We start from the raw sequence: 16431 nt of genomic DNA on the forward strand, positions 1-16431 counted from the left end.
GTGCTCTTCGCAATGCATCTCTGTCAGAGGGTGTGGGCATCTTGGTGATCGCCTCCACCTTAGCTGGATCCCGTTGCACTCCCTGCACTGTTATTCAATCTCAAAGATACATAATCTCAGTCTGCCTAAAATAACACTTATCCAGGTTGAGGCATAGTCCCACCTCCACTAAGTGATCCAGTAGTGCCTCCAACCGTGCATCATGTTCCTAAGCTGTGCTTCCCCACACAATCAAATCATCTATGAACACTCGACAACCTGGCAAATCTTCCAGTGACTTGCAAAGTTTCTTGTGAAACACTTCTGGAGCAGACGAGATACCCATAGGCATGCGAAGATAACGATATCGCCCACATGGAGTATTGAAGTTTGTCAATTTGGACGAGTGCTCATTCAATTTGATTTGATGGAACGATGCTGCTGCATCCATCTTCGTAAAGACCTGTGATCCCGCAAGCTCACTCAAGATTTCCTCTTTGGTGGACCACTGGAAGTGCTCTCTTTGAATCTCTTTATTCAAGGCTTTGGGGGTCAATGCACAATCTTATTTTCCCATTCGCCTTTTCTATTATGATAAGTGAGTTTGCCCACTCTGTAGGCCCACTGACCTTCTTGATAAATCCTTCTAGCTCTTGTCTGTCAAGCTCTGCTCGGAGCTTCTCCGTGCGGTCAAAAGGCACACGCCTTGGTGCATGGATAACTGGTTTTGCGTCCTCACGCAGTTGAATCGAGTGCACACCCGGAAGGTATCTTCTTCCTGTAAAGAGTAATGGGCGAGTCTGTAGCACCTGCTCCCTGAGTGTAGTTGCTCGAGTTGACTGTGAGCATAAGGACTCTGTGGCTACCGTGTACACCCGTTTCACAAGCCCCAGTCTGAGACAATCTTGGCGCCCCAGTAATGCAGGCTGGCCATCAGGAACAACTTCCACATTGGTAGTGAATGACTGCCCCTTGCGCTCAAGCTGCATGCGGCATATACCTAGATTAGGTATGGGTTTGCCATTGTATGCTTTCAGTCACTGGGCTCCGCTTCAGATGTGGCTTGGGCTGCACATAGTCTCTATTACTTATAATAGTGGTGTCAGCTCCAGTATCAAGCTTGAAGCGTACCTGGCATCTGTTTATCACTACCGGCACGATCCAGTCACTTTGTCCTTCTGAGTGAGTTTTTGTCCTTCTGTGCTGCATAAACATGACATTTAACATTACCTTTTTTAATTTATAATTTGTCCCTCTACGAATACAACGGGAAAATCTGGTGACCAATCAGCTTGAAGAGCGCTCGTCAAGGAGCTTAAGCGTTCGAGTAAGCACTCCATTCCAAACCATCGATAAAGAACGGCTAGCTTGGCAAGCACTGGCAATCTGCTTACTACCTGAACAAATCTCGGGTAGCTTTACCTATAGCATGGTTCGATATTAACGGTTGCCCAGTTGACAGGATGTGGTGTTGTGCATAGAAGGTACCCGAGAGGGGGCGTATTTTAACGGGATGAATAAACTCCTTTGTGCAGCCCAGGGTGTCCTCCTTGCTGTCACCTGTAACATTTGCGACTGGAGTTCGATTTGCCCTGTTTTTGTTGGTAGCAGTGATGCGACCATTCAGCAATTGCATGTTGAGTGCAGCAACCAGGTCTCTGCCCAGAATGGCAGTGCCGCTCCGCACTATGTAGAATTCAGCAGGTGCAGAGCGATTCTCGAAAATCACATCGGCATGCAGGCAACCACGCACAGGAATCGGGTTTCTCAGGTCGCTAACCAGGTGTAGTTTTGGCTCAGTCAGTGACACATTATTGAAACATTGCCTGTAGACAGATTCAGGAAGTATCGATACTGCCGAGCCTGTATCTAGCATTAGTTCAATGTCCATCGGCATAGGCTTTCCCCCGGCAGCAGTAACATGGGCAGTGCACATTATCTTATCAGCATCTCGAGTCCTATTGTCTACACTCAACACATTCACGTCCGGTACAGTCACTTCGTGAGCGTGTTATGAGCTCCGCATACTTTAGCAAAATGTCCTCTTTTTTTGCAGCTGTTGCACTGTGCGTCCTTTGTTGGGCATCCATAGTAATTAGCTGTGTGGTTTACAGAACACATCTATAACACGTCTTCCCTTGAGCCGGTTGGGATCGCTGATCTGAAATACCTCTCCTAGCGAGTCTAAAGAGTCTTTTGCTGCTCTGCGAATCCTGTGTCTGCACAGGGTGTATGGTCTGTATGGCGCTAGCAGCCCCTTGGCCTATGGTATTGGCCTCCGCCATTGCCGACTCAGTCTGTCTAGCGCTGGTTATAGCTTTTTGTAATGTCAGTCCCGTTTCTAGCAGTAACCGCTCTCTAATCCGAGGTGAATTTGTTTTCTCGACCAGTTGGTCCTGGATCATTTCGTCTGCCAGCTCTCCAAACTCACATGTGACGACCATCTCCCTTAATGAAGCAATGTATTGTGACGTAGATTCACCATTTTCCTGACCACGTTGCCGAAATTTATATCGTTCTGCCACGACATTTACTCTTGGGACAAAAACATTCCTCAAGGCCGCAAGTGGTCTCATAGCTATTATCAGCCACTGTTAATGTATAGAAGAGTCTCTGACCTTCGGTGCCCAAGCAATGTATCAAAAGTGCGCGCTTTCTCGCATCAGCCAGTGTAGTAGTGGAGGAAGATTAGCTAGAAATTGGCATGATGTGGGAAAATTTGGGGACAGAGATGAAAATTGGCTGAAATGACCTAAATACCCTATAAAAGCTTTGCAGAAAGTTCCCCATAATTCCTGGGGGTGGAAGGTACCTAATTTGCATATTTCCAAGATGGCCGACACCGGTGAAGGTAAAATTTATAACTTTGAACTGAAGAGGATAGAAGCATATTTAACATGTCTAGTTCCACTAATTTTAGGGTGGAGAACTCATTTCTGAGGTTTTTGGGTGGCTACAGGGTCATTGAGGGGGTCAAATTAGGCAAATTAGGCACCTAAATTTGCATATGTTGAAGATTGCCACCACTAAAAAGCTGTAATTGTGATACTTGTGATAATTGTTGAACCAATTGTTATAGAATAATAAATGACACTTCTGAATTCATACCAGATTTTAATATAAACAACAGGAAATTGGTTGTGTTAAGCTGTCTTGTGTTTTTTTTAGCATACAAAACATACAAAACAATTCAATAATTTAGTGCGTCCAAGGGAATACAAGCAAGTAAGTAAGCAAGCAAGTGCAAGTACAAGGGGATTTAAGGTAATCTAATCAATCTCCTCAACAACTGGGGCATTACAACAATTCTCTCCGAGACATGTTTCACACATTGGTGTGCATGCACGACCTGCCTTCCTGCACTTGCAAGAGGCTGTCTTGCATCCCATTTTACAGTTGCAGAATATGAGTTCCAGGAGTCTCTCAGGGGCAGATGGGTTTGCTGGACCCACTGGACAAAGTACATCTGCCCGCATCTCCCAGCCCCACTGGGTACAATCAAGCTCAACACCCTGGCACTGCTGAATCAGTAGATATGCCCGCAGACTATGCTGCTTGGCTGAACCAGATGTGGGAGGGAGGACAGCGAGGTTCATGACATTTGTTACAGACTGCTTCGCAATCATTTGCTTCAGCTTGAAGAACCGAGCAATTCGGCACCATACCAAGCAAGAAAGAAATGGCCATCCAAGAGTTTCATAACAAACACCGAACCAAATTTCTCCACAACAATCCCTCCCAGACAGCGATTAACACTACTAAATTTGGGCACATGCACACAGCTCTCACATTAAAAGGTCTCTCCCTTGTGTGTCATGCCAGGACTTCTGCTTCACTTGGACCCTGCGGACCTTTGCAGACTCATCTGTATGTAAAAGGTCTAGTTGGGTTTTCAGCTTCCTTCCCATCCAAAGCTCTGATGGTGCCCTCCCAGTGGTCAAGCAGGGTGTTGCACGATATTTGAAAATGAATCAGGCCACTTTTGACTCGATGTTTGACTCTTTTGACCCTCTTAAATGTTTGCACTGAATGTTCAGCCAACCTATTGGACCCTGGATGGTACGGTGCTGAAGGTGGGGAATTCCATTGACATCCACAAACGTTTAAAATTCTGTACTGATGAATGATGTGCCATTATCAGACACTAAGGTCATGGGTAATCCATGTGTGGCAAATGTGATCCTTAGTTTGCTGATGGTTGTCTCGGATGAGGTTGTTGTCATGGGGTGCACGTCCATCAACTTAGAAAAGGCATCAGTAATGACCAGGAATATTGACTTATTATGTACAAGGGAGTACTCAGTTTTCACTCTGGTTGTTTGTTTGTTTGTTTGTTTTCTTGCTTGTTTGTTTGTCCGGACGATATCTCAGCCATCCTTTGAGCTAGGAAGCTGAAATTCCGGCACAATAGTGAGCAAGTCCTTTGTCAAAAACTGTATTTTTTTGTTTTTTGATTAATCAATTAATTGATTAGTTATTTAATTATTAGCAATTAATTAAGGACTTATACATTTCCTTTCTCTTCTGGCCATTATCTCAGGCACCTTTTTAGTTGGGAAGTGGATATTTTTACACATGCCAATGACCAAGTGATTTGGCTGTAAAGGCTGTTTTTGATGTATTGATTAATCAATTAATCAATTAATTATTTGATTAATGACTAAAACTTTTTTTTTTTAGTTAGATTCAGATGAAATGGTGGTGGTTTATGTGTTATATTAGGCAATTGATTGATTATTTAAATATTTTACTATTATTATTTATTTATTTTAATTATTAGTCATTTATTTATTTTCTTTCTCATCTGGCCAATATCTCAGGCACCTTTTGAGCGAGGAAGCTAATATTTGGACATGACAATGACCAAGTGATTTATCTGTTTAATTATTTATTTGTCCATGGGGGATATTTATATTATTTAATATTATTTTTATTTGGCATGGGGGCAGCATACTTTGAATGTATCTGTACTTGTTACACTTTCATTCAAAATGCTTATAAATAAAAAACAATAACAGCAGGTACTGTTTCCAATGTTTGTTTAAGATACGGTATAATACGATGTAACTTGTGATGATGATGATGATGATGATGACCAATGATGATAATTTAGAATCCAGTGAATTCCTCTGAACTCCCCAGAATGAATTCCTCTGAAGAGGACACTGATGAAGGTGCTGATGAGTTGTGCACCAATGGGGATGCAGGTGAGGGCGCTGAAGGTGTTGAAGAGGGTTTGGGGGAAAAGAATGGATGATCGAGAGCTGTTTTACTGAGTGCTGCAGGTGTCTGTACGGCTTTTTGTATGACAGCAAAACATCATCCAACCCCCTCTTAAACTGGAGGTACCACTCCATCACTGGGTCGGCATCTTGCAACTTGTCAGCGATTGTCCCCGTATCCTGCAGCACCTTCGTGAATCACCTTCTCGTTTTACTTTCTGAAGCGCACAGTCGACTCATTCACGCTATAGTGCCTGCCCACAGAAGCCGCACTCTCACCTCTTGATAGTCGGTCATGCTCTCCACTTTCTGGCTGAGGTTCACGACATTTTACTGCCTCTTGGGAGCAAACAACTCCTGCACTGCTCGTACACCTTGGACCCATGATCGAACGGTGTGTGCAAAACGTGCACGAGCAATCACAGCAGGCCAAGGCAGTGGAGCGAAAACAAAGGATGATAACAAAGAATGAGACCCAAGACACACTGCGCATAACTATTCATGCAGGGCTTGTGAGTAAATGGAGGATGGGTGGCTAGTGTGACCATTGTTTGTGGGGGGTCGTTTATGCACACGTACAGCTGCTTTATGCGCGACTGTGATGCATGGAAGATGCTTTTAAAAGTGTTATGTGTGCAGCTAGTGGAGGATGGTTTGGGACCTGTGTCATGTGCGCGGTTGGTTTGGGAATATTTTTTTGCACCTGCAAAAAACCGAGAATACGTGAAACATGGTGTGAACATAGAAGTAGGTCATATTTTATGAAGCGTGAATTTGCGGGGTCCGCAAATGTCGAATCCGCAAATGTCGGGGTTCCACAGTATCGTAATAATAGTTGTGCACACCACAATATGATTGGATGTCAAATGTGGAAGAATATCATTAACTTGAAATGAATTTCGAGAAAAAAAAATACAGAGCAGCTAATCAATAATATCTTGTTCAGGTTTTGATAAATTCTGGTATTCCTGTTGTTTTGCCCAGCGTGCTGCAGAGGCACGGACTTGTTTAAACTGAGGATAATGTCCTGACTGAACTTGAGTTGCTGTGTTGTCATGATTTACACCAATCATAATACAAACATTTCTTTTGTACAAATTTATTTGTAATATTGGTGATATTATTTATTTGTAATCTGAAAAGGTCCAAGTGGTGTAAAGCTCTAAATTATCAAGGGTCCAAGTTGGTCTAATGGGTCTAAAGCATCTTACAGGTATTTGGGTTCTTCAGCATATTTTGGGTCTTTAGGGGTCTTAAGGGTGTAGGGGCACTTAAAGGGTCGTCAAAGGTCTAATGGATCAAGAAGGAGAAATTGATGAACGCAGTTTCAATTGCTTGGCTGTTCAAATGAGCTCGATTTCCACATTCAAAATGAGGAACATTCGGAGGCTCGGACATCCTCGGGGTTCTACCCTGAGTGGGGCCGACTCATAGGACAATATATTTATAGTTTGTATTATTCTCCAACTTTCATGATTACAAGCAACATGTAAAAATTATTTTCCTTTGAGCAAGTAGCAACAATCTCTAAAAGTTTCACTTGGAACCACATCCATGTTTGAGAAAGCATTTAATACACCACAATTATCACCATGACAAATTTACATGATTACTATTCTGAAACAGACATTTATTAGGAATGTCAAGATTCTTGAACGCGTTTTGTTCCATAGTGCAGTTTGTTTATATAATTACCGAAGGTCAGTAACAAAGTTGTGAATGCAGTTCCCCATAATTTAATTCCTACGCACACCAAGTTTATAAAAAATAAAACCATTATTCCATCAACAAATGAGATTTATCTTTTCCACTTTGAAACATCTTACAAGCAGGGCTTTTGCTAAGTTTGAATCTGCTGATTGGGTGCTTAATATGATAGGAATTCCACATATCTACAATGATTCTCGCCATTCCAAGAAAAAAAGGAAGATGCCAAGGCACTATTCTACATTTGATACATCATCCTTTGGAGATGATGTTAAGTTGGCTGGCCGGTGAAATTAGCACTTTTGATCATTAAAGGTCTCATGACAACCTCAAAACGGGTAGGTCAGTGTGTTCTCATATTCTGGCCGCATTCGAAAATCTCTGCCTAATATACAGGTTCTAATATATCAGTGAAAAGATGCACCTCGGCAATGATGCAAGCAGCACACTGATCACTAGATCTTTGTTAAATATGTATTTGGTATCCTCAAAAGTTGTTTAACGCATGTTATTATGCTTTGACATAAATGCCACACTGTAAAGATGGTCCACGTTATGATGAAATTGACACCAGAGGTATCCTATGGCGTATTAATCTGTTCTTTGAGCACTGCTCAACACACACTTGGTATATATACACAGCAAACTGAGCCTTGGGCTCACCATGAACACTGCTCACAGGTAGAAAAATAGCAAAATACATCTTCATCAAGTGAAAGCTTCACCATTCCAGTAGTTTCCAATGAAACCAATGTAATTAAGCGCTTTGACATTCACCATCTCATTGGATTAAGTGCTGTTGATAATTTAAATCGGAAATTATAACAAGGTGCTAAATATACAGGTATCACCTGCTCTTTTGACATAAAAATCATAACTGTAAACTAGCCTAACTTGGTCAACTGCAGGATGAAGAGCTCCCTCAACACATGTTGAGAGGATTATTGGTGCGTACTTGCCATGCATGGGTTAGTGATATTTAACAGTAGTTGTAATTGAAGCCACACTAACTAGTGGAAAATGGGACATGACTTCACCCTCTGGAATAACAGCCAGCTCTCACCTGGCTACAAGTTCTGTTCGGTGATGATTACACACATTGTTTACTTGTTGCCTTCTGTCAAATAATGTTCGGCATTATTACTTCCACCACCGAAGGTGGATGGAGTTATGTTTTCAACCCTGTCTGGTTGCTTGTGAACAGGATATCTCAAAAATGTGGATGGATTTGGACAAAATTTACTGCACCGGTACGGTGTGGGACAAGGACAAAATGATTAGATTTTGTTAAAGATTTTGATTTTGAATAGATTTTGTTGAAAATCTGAACATGGATATTATAATTTTCAAAGTGATTCTTCACCATCGAGAGGTTAGGGCTAAAATGATATACAGTGCAGCACAATAGCTTAAAAGGTTGTGGATGAATTATGACAATACTTGGTGGATGGGTTGGTTCTATGACAAGAACAAGACATCTAGATGTTGGTTATGGTCTGCAGATCCGGCCCATCAGCGAGATACGAAACGGAAACTGTTCAGCTTGGTGGAGGTATGTGCTCTTCGGAGTGCCGTTCTAGTTGCCGCATGTATACACGTCCTTTAACAAGTTCAAATGTTGGTTCATCTTCCTTTGATATTAAAAAAAATCCTCTAAAAATCCCACTAGTTCATGCTTTCACAAATTCCATTCATGATGTGAAATAAGATAGAAGATCTTTGCTCCTTTCAAGTAAATCGTAATATTAAACTGCATCTTGCGTCTCACTTCTAATTGCCCACGAAGATGTCTCTTCAACTTCGTCCCAGCCATGGAAACAATATGCAAAGCACTGGAAAAAGAAAAATCGAAATTTCTTGATTAAATAATCTTTGTACCATACCATTTTCTTTGTATTTAACAAACAGGAAACTTGATTTTAAGGACGTCATAATGCACACATACGACAGGCACTGCATGTATATTCAAGTACTGTATATTCTTTGGAAATGTTGACCAGTTTTTATGACATTTTTCTTTAATGTTGAAGTTTGTAGTATTTTAAGTGACTGGAGCTATTTTAGCATTCCTTTACATAAAGACAGCTCAACCTGGCAAATATATGGAACATGACATCAATTATACATTATATTAGAGCAAATTGACAAGAACACCAATATGAACTGCAGAAGTTGGTAATGACAGCAAATTTCTTATGTTCGGGCCATATCAGAAACCTGATAGTATTCTAAAGTGAAATTCTTTGAATATCTCTCAGTTGTTGAGATCATAAATTTCACTCTTTTTGCATATTAAAACTGTATCCACTGCCTTTCCACATACATGGATTTTGGGAATTTGTACATGGTATATCCTGGTAGCTGCAAAGAATTGAACAAAACAATGTTTTTCTGAACCTTTGCAAATGAAACTAGATTTATGTATTCGGATTCAAATATCGGATGGACATCAGTCGACAGCACGTCATCACAATTCCTCATGCTTCTCATCGAAAGCAAAGTTGAAAGATGGCTAAATGTTCCACCAGGAATGACCCAAAATCAAATTTTTTATAATAAAAAAATCTTCTGCTTTGACCCCTGGAGACCCAAAGTCCTCCCACTGGGGCATGAATCATGGGTCAAATCCCACAAAAATCGTTAAATATTTCATGTGTTCCCCATTGTGAAGTGCATATACAAAGTTTTATTAAAAATGGCATATGGTAATCATAACTCCCAAGTTTGGTGAATTTCTGCACAACCGTTTAGGAGGAAGTAGCGTGACGGCCAGATAAACAAACGCCGATGACAATATGTGCAATATGTGCTAATGGTGATTTTTTTTCACATTTATTGAGTTGTAATGACTCTTACATTTTATATTTGAATGATGGTTTTTTTTAGGATTTCTTCATCGTCTTCCACCTTCCGATAGATCTGAAAATTGAAGCTCTGGAAGAAAATGAAAAGACACAAGATGATTACAGATATGCATCGTACAAACAGTATAATACATGTATGCATCCAATAAAGCACCTCTTCTGCCAATAAAAGTGATGAATCATACTAAAATAAGCAATTCGATGTCTGTCTGACTGCTATACATTCTGTCATTACTTATCCAATATCAACCAAAATTGACAGGAGGATTAAGGGTCACACAATGAAGGTTGTAGTGACCTTATTCCACCCCCTTCCCAAGGGGGTTTTCTGCCTTGGGCGAAATCCGTGTTAAGATAGCTAATCGTGGCATTTTTCCAAGGCCACCTCAATGATTACAAAAGTAATAACAATAATAATTAATGAAATAATAATGTTATTACAAAACAATATTAACACTAATAATATCCCACCTCCCCAAGGGGTTTTTTCTCCTTGGACAAATGCCATTTTAACATTTATAAACAGCTTATCATGGCACTTTGTGGGGCAACCTGACCAGAAGTTAAAAAAAAAAAAAAAAATTATAAACATATAAATTGAAGGCAGGTTGTTATTATTCATCCAATCCAATTAAAACAGTAAAAGTTTATAATTGAAAAAAAAAAGCTTGACTTATTAGTCGGTAAAAATAAACACGTATGATTAACTTTTTAAACAGTCATTAATGCTGTTTAACACTAAACTGAAAGGGAGGAAACTTGCCGTTCTTGAGGCATTATATACTTATCGCACCCACACTGACCAACAGACCAAAGCCTAGATCTACTGTAATTTATATACACCAGAGAGAATAGCATGACGATTCCTGCCATTCCCCTAGGGAATGGGTGTACTAGTAAATACGCGTATTTAAAAAGTAATAATAATAAATAAAAAAATTAATAAATAAAAAAAACGCCTTCGTGCACTCGTATTTCAGGTGCAAAATGAACATGCTTGCCTATTATATTGTTACTGAAAAGAATAGGTTATTAAAAGAAAACCCCACAACCGTGTTTTATATGGCAAGTGTAATCATCATCGGGTCAATCTCGATCGGATTGGACAAGCTTTTGGACAATAAAAGTACTTTTTTGCACCATTCACCCTATTAGCATGGTCCGTAGTTTTACACTTATGCCAACTTCACTGAAATATTTGCCCACACATTTGTACAAAGCATTTCAGCAATGTTTCTTCAGGAGGCTATAACGCCAGACTACCACCATTCCTGGCTGACAGGATGGCCTAGAGACGTACACTAGCCTCAAGCTATTTAACCTGGGTTAGAATCCCAACCCAGGGATAAACTGCCATCCCAGTGTTTCACACACAGTATGATTCATCAATGTGTGTGCCGTGCCTCGGATGGACATTAAACTGGCGGCCCATCTGTCGGCATTAGTTGGTTGACATTAAAGACACACAATGTCCTTCCCGAAGAGTAGGCGAGCTATCACTGGCACCTTGGCCAAATTCCAAATTCATAACCTAACTTACAGGGTGAATTGCATCAGCAGCACAATTTGAGTTTCATGTGGTAACTATAACAGCATTCGGTAGAGCGCTTACCTCCACCATTCTGAACAGTTGATGTTTTGTATCCCACTGATCCCACACATAATCTGCAATTTTTCCAACTCGAGTAAATAATTCCCAAATATTTATATGACGTTATGCTTATTCCACAACACTTATTTCTTCATCTCTCATCAATGTAGCCATTTAAAAATGAGAAGAATAGTATTTGGTAGGTGAGTTTCATCTCATAAACAACAAACATTGTATCTGGTCAAAAAATGTCGCCCGCATTGATGTTGGTAATGGATTGCCATTGCGGCACTGAAATAGTCTACAATCAAAACGAATATTAAATGAAGCTTGCCTTACCCCAAAATTCTCATTGATCCTTTTCCTATTTGTGACGACTTGCTGTTTTTTGAAAACGCTGGTTCAGAAAACTCATTTGACTCACAGTCTGCACCTGCTGATGAACACAATGATTACTAGTGATAACATTTCGAGAAACCAATTTTTTAAACTGCATTGGACAATCCTCAATCATGCAACACTCTTATTCCATGTACTTTACATGCTGCAGGTCATGGACAAGTAAATTTGAGAAGCTTTTTGAATATTTAACAAGTCAGGGACATGGACAATTATGACACGTGACAGAAATAATACACAAAGGGCTACTGAGTTATATGAATAATGGTTAAATGAATGTCTAATGGGGCCATAACAAATAAATGATCTCGAGCATGTTCTCCACAAAGGATTCTTTGTTGATATTTTAATTATTGTTGGTATCATCATGGATTCACAGGATGGCCTAGACCAGTGGCGCTTAAACGCTTTTTGACAAATCACCCCCAGGAAAGCCAAAAAACACTATCTCTCCACTCTTAAGAATGAACTCTCTTATCTGCCTCCCTCCAAATCCTGGTGGCATCTGGTCAAATCTGTTTCTGGTTTTTGTCCCCCTTCCATCCCCTCCCTTACCTCAAACGGCTACACAGGTGACTACGCACGTGAAATAGCTGAATGCCTCAACTCTGTGTTTGCCTCAAAATCAAAAATCTTTGCCTCAAAAGTGTCCTTTCCTCCTGACAAGGTGGATAAGTTTTTGTCAAACCTCGATTCTGATTCTGCAGCTGGACCAGACGGCATCAGCCCACGGGGTCCTAAAATCCTGCTCTGTCGCTCTATCTCACCCTCTGTTCTCTTCACCCTCCCCTTTGCTCAAGGTCATCTGCCATCTGCTTGGAAATCAGCAAACATTACCGCTTTACACAAAAAAGGTGCAAAAACAGATCCTTGCAACTACAGACCAATCAGCCTGCCCAATAATCAGCAAAGTTATGGAATCCATCAACGCTTCTGATATCAAATCCTTCCTCTTCTCCAATGGCTTTATCTCTGATCTTCAATTTGGATTCAGACAAAGTAATTCTACTCTGGACATGTTGCTTCTGCTGTCTCAACAATGGATGGAGGTTCTCAATGCCAAACAGGAAATCAGAGCCGTCTCCCTTGACATATCTTGTGCCTTCGATACGGTCTGGCACCCCGCTCTGCTCACCAAACTCTCCTATGGTATCCATGGAAATCTCCACGCATGGCTTGCAGACGTCCTCTCTAGTTGTAGTCAGCGTGTGGCTCTGAAGGAATTCTCTCATCTTCCCTTCTGTCCAGGCTGGAGTTCCTCAAGGCAGTGTTCTGGGCCCTGTGCTTTTTCTAGTCTTCATTAATGCTCTCTCTGACTCTCTGGAAAATCCTCTCCATCTCTTTGCTGATGACTCCACTCTCTGCTACTCCATTCCTCATCCCTCAGATAGGCAGGCAGCAGCCACTTCACTCTCTGAAGACCTGGATAACATCACAAACTGGTCAAACAAGTGGAGCATGTCTTTCAATCCTGACAAATCTCACACTCTTGCTATGTCTCTCCGAAAAGACCGACTAGACAACCCTCCCATCTACTTTCTGAATAATCCTCTTCAAGAAGTTCTGTCACTCAAACTTTTGGGTCTCACTATCTGCTATGATCTTTCCTGGGAAAACCACATTTCCAAGCTGGCCTCCAAAGGCAGTCGCTGACTGTGCATCCTCCATCATGCGAAGTCCTTTATGGTCACTTCTGGCCTCCTCGCCACATTCAAAGCTTTCATCTGGAATACTGTTCTCCCCTCTGGGTTGGTGCTCCTACCTCACACCTAGCTCAGCTTCAAGTGGTTGAAACCAAAGCATTCACAATCATTGGAATCTCCCGCGATGAAGCCGATTCTGAGGGCCTTTCTCTCTCTCAACGCAGGCAGGTTGATGGTCATTCTGTCTTCTACCGACTACTCTCTGGCCTTGCTCCCCCTGCTCTGTCTGTGCTCTGTCACCAAAATATTCCTGCAGGACACACAAGATCTGCCTGCAACCCTCTTATGGTTAAACTGCCAAAATCAAGACTCTCTGCTCACCTTCACTCTTTCGTTCCTCTCTTCTCCCGCTTCTGGAACAAACTCCCACACTCTGTTTAATCCCACTCCTCCCTCCAGGTCTTTAAAACAGCTGTTAACCACCATCTCTTATCTTCCCCCACTCAAAACCTTGATCTTTTCTACCCCCGTTAAAACACCCCAAATCCGCCTCTTTCAATCCCCAACTTCTTTCCTGAAATTCCTCGTAGTGAAATTCCGAGTAGTGTTCATTTGCTTTATACTGTGTACACCACCCCTCCCTCCTCCCCCAGCCCTCTCCCTTCCACAGATCTATCGACATCCCTGTTCTCTACTGTTGTTGTGCTTGTGTGCTACCCTCTCTCCCCCTCTTCACTCCCACTCCCTTGATTGTATGTTGTATGTGTCTGTGCAAGTTTTCATGTTTAATGTGTTAGCACTTAGAAGAGCCTCGATTCTGTATACAAAAAAAAAAGTTTTGTATAAAAACAAAAACAAAAAAACAACAGTGTTCTACATGACTAAAGGTATTTTAAACCTATTTGAATGGTTTCTAGAAGACAGGGCAGTATGTACAATCATACTAACATAATCATAAGACTTTAAACAAACAAAAAAGTACCTATTTTGGGGGGCAACCCCCCAGTAGACCACTTAATGCCAGATTTTTTTTTAATGCTGTGAACAAACTTTGGTACAACCCAGGTGATTCAGGGTGTGGTTAAGTTTCATCAGAATTGCCAGTGTATATTCTGAGAAAAAAAGCAAATACCTATTTAGGGTGACAATCCTCTCGTAAACCCCCAAAGGAGCAGATGTATATTTTTTACGCCGTAAACAAACTTTGGTACATCACGGGTGATGAAGGTTGTGTTCAAGTTTCATCGAAATCGTGTGTGTTTAGTTTCAGAGAAAAAAGCAAATATCTAATTTGGGGGTGGGGAGGGGGGGGGGGGTGGGGGGTCAAACCTGCACCCACTTTGACCCCCCATAGACCCCTCTAAACTTCGATTTTCTTGGTGCCGTGAACAAACTTCGGTACATCACAGGTGATGAAGGTTGTGGTAAAGTTTCATCGAAATAGTATGTGTAGTTTGAGAGAAGCAAATTCCTATTTTTTTTTGGGGGGGGGGGGGAGCGGGGTGTCAAACCTGGATGCACTTTGACCCCCGATAGACCCCCGCTTAGACCTCGATTTTTAAAAATGTCGTGAGCAAACTTTTGTCAAAACAAAACAAGTATCATTTGTGCCAAATTTGGTAGCAATCCCATCAGTGGTTTCGGAGAAGAAGTTTCAAGTGTTTACAGACTGATGGACGGACGACACGCCATCGCATAAGCTCCACTTGATTTTAGCTCACCTGGAACCAAGTTATCAGATCTGTGAAGAAAACCCCTAAAATAACTATCAGTGACATCAACAACAATATTCAGAGTGCAGGAGTGAAAGTATCACAATTTCCCATTCACAGAAGACTGACAGCAGAATTACAAAAGCTGCACTGCAAGAGGCAAACCTATCATCAGCACCAAAAACAGATAGATCAGATTAGAATTTGCCAGGAAGTATAGAGGTGAGCCAATGTAGTTCTGGAACAAAGTTTTATGGACAGATGAGACCAAGATAACCCTTTACCAAGGTGATGGAAAGGCAAAAGTTTGGATAAAGGAAGAAACCGCATCTGATCCAAAGTATGCTACCTCATCTGTGAAGCATGGTGGAGGTCATGTCATAGCTTGGGCTTGTATGGCTGCCTCTAGAACTGGCTCACTCATCTTTATTGGTGAAGTAACTTATGATGGAAGCAGCAGAATGAATGTGGAAGTGTACAGAAACATTTTGTCTGCATATGTACAAGAAAATGCCTCCAAACTCATTGGGTGAGGCTTCACCAATCAGCAAGACTGACTCAAAACACAATGTCAACACAGCCAAGGAATTCGTTGGGGGGAGGGGAGGAGTGTAAGGTTTTATACTGGCCAAGTCAATCTCCTGATTTAAATCCAATGTGCAGCATGCATTTCTCTTTCTCTGAAGATGAGACTAAAGTGAGAAACTACCCAAAACAAACAACAACTGAAAATGGCTGCAGTAAAGGCTTTGCAAAGCATCTCAAAGGAAGATATCAAGAGTGTGGTGATGTCAGTGGGTCACAGGGTCATGCAGTTATTGCATGCAATTGATGTGCAACCAAATAATAACTATTATACTACTTTAATTAATTTAAAGTTAATCTGTTCAAATACTTATGCTTACCTAAGCATGGTGTTGGCTTAGCAATTATGGTGCCGGCTTGGGATCCTAGGATCCTGTGTTCAAATCCCAGTCGATCGCTGAATTAACACCAGGGGGGTTGACTCAGCCTGTCATCCTTCCGAGGTCGGCAAACTGAGTACCAGTTCACTGGTAATTCCCTGTGTGTCGCATGAGGCGACTAACAGGGTTGGCGGCAGGAAGGGCATCCGGCCATAAAACGTTGTTTCAAAAAGGAGATCATGGTGCCCGAAAAAGGCCAACCCCTGCTCTGCGGGGGAACATGGCATCTAAAGGTGGTTCTTCTTCTACTTATGCTTACCTAAAGTGGGGGGACTGACCATAAAAAGTGCTATTGTTCAAAAATAGTAAAACATTTATCTTTGTCAGAACTTTTCTTGCCAAAAAGCGA

At 41.4% G+C, this 16431-nt stretch overlaps 1 protein-coding gene across 9 annotated transcripts in view; it reads right to left on the reverse strand.

The window, feature by feature from the left end:
* Positions 1 to 6754: 6754 nt before the first annotated feature.
* LOC137436893 (neurabin-1) overlaps positions 6755 to 16431 on the reverse strand; it is a 74662-nt gene continuing 64985 nt past the window's right edge. For 6 of the 9 annotated variants that reach the window (XR_010986387.2, XR_013624928.1, XM_068131121.2 and 3 more), the window contains 3 exons: positions 11703 to 11799; positions 9765 to 9842; positions 6755 to 8740 (listed from right to left, as the gene is read on the reverse strand). Coding sequence is in view for 6 of the 9 variants with exons in the window: in XM_068131121.2 (XP_067987222.2) it covers positions 9791 to 9842; positions 11703 to 11799 (149 nt within the window). In the remaining 3 variants the exon portion in view is untranslated. The remainder of the gene's footprint in view (positions 8741 to 9764; positions 9843 to 11702; positions 11800 to 16431) is intronic. The other 3 variants (XR_013624930.1, XM_078786491.1, XM_068131114.2) reach the window with 1 other exon arrangement.

The sequence above is a fragment of the Myxine glutinosa genome, chromosome 1 (assembly GCF_964187855.1).
Source record: "Myxine glutinosa chromosome 1, kmMyxGlut1.1, whole genome shotgun sequence".
In the NCBI taxonomy this organism is placed as follows: domain Eukaryota; kingdom Metazoa; phylum Chordata; class Myxini; order Myxiniformes; family Myxinidae; genus Myxine; species Myxine glutinosa.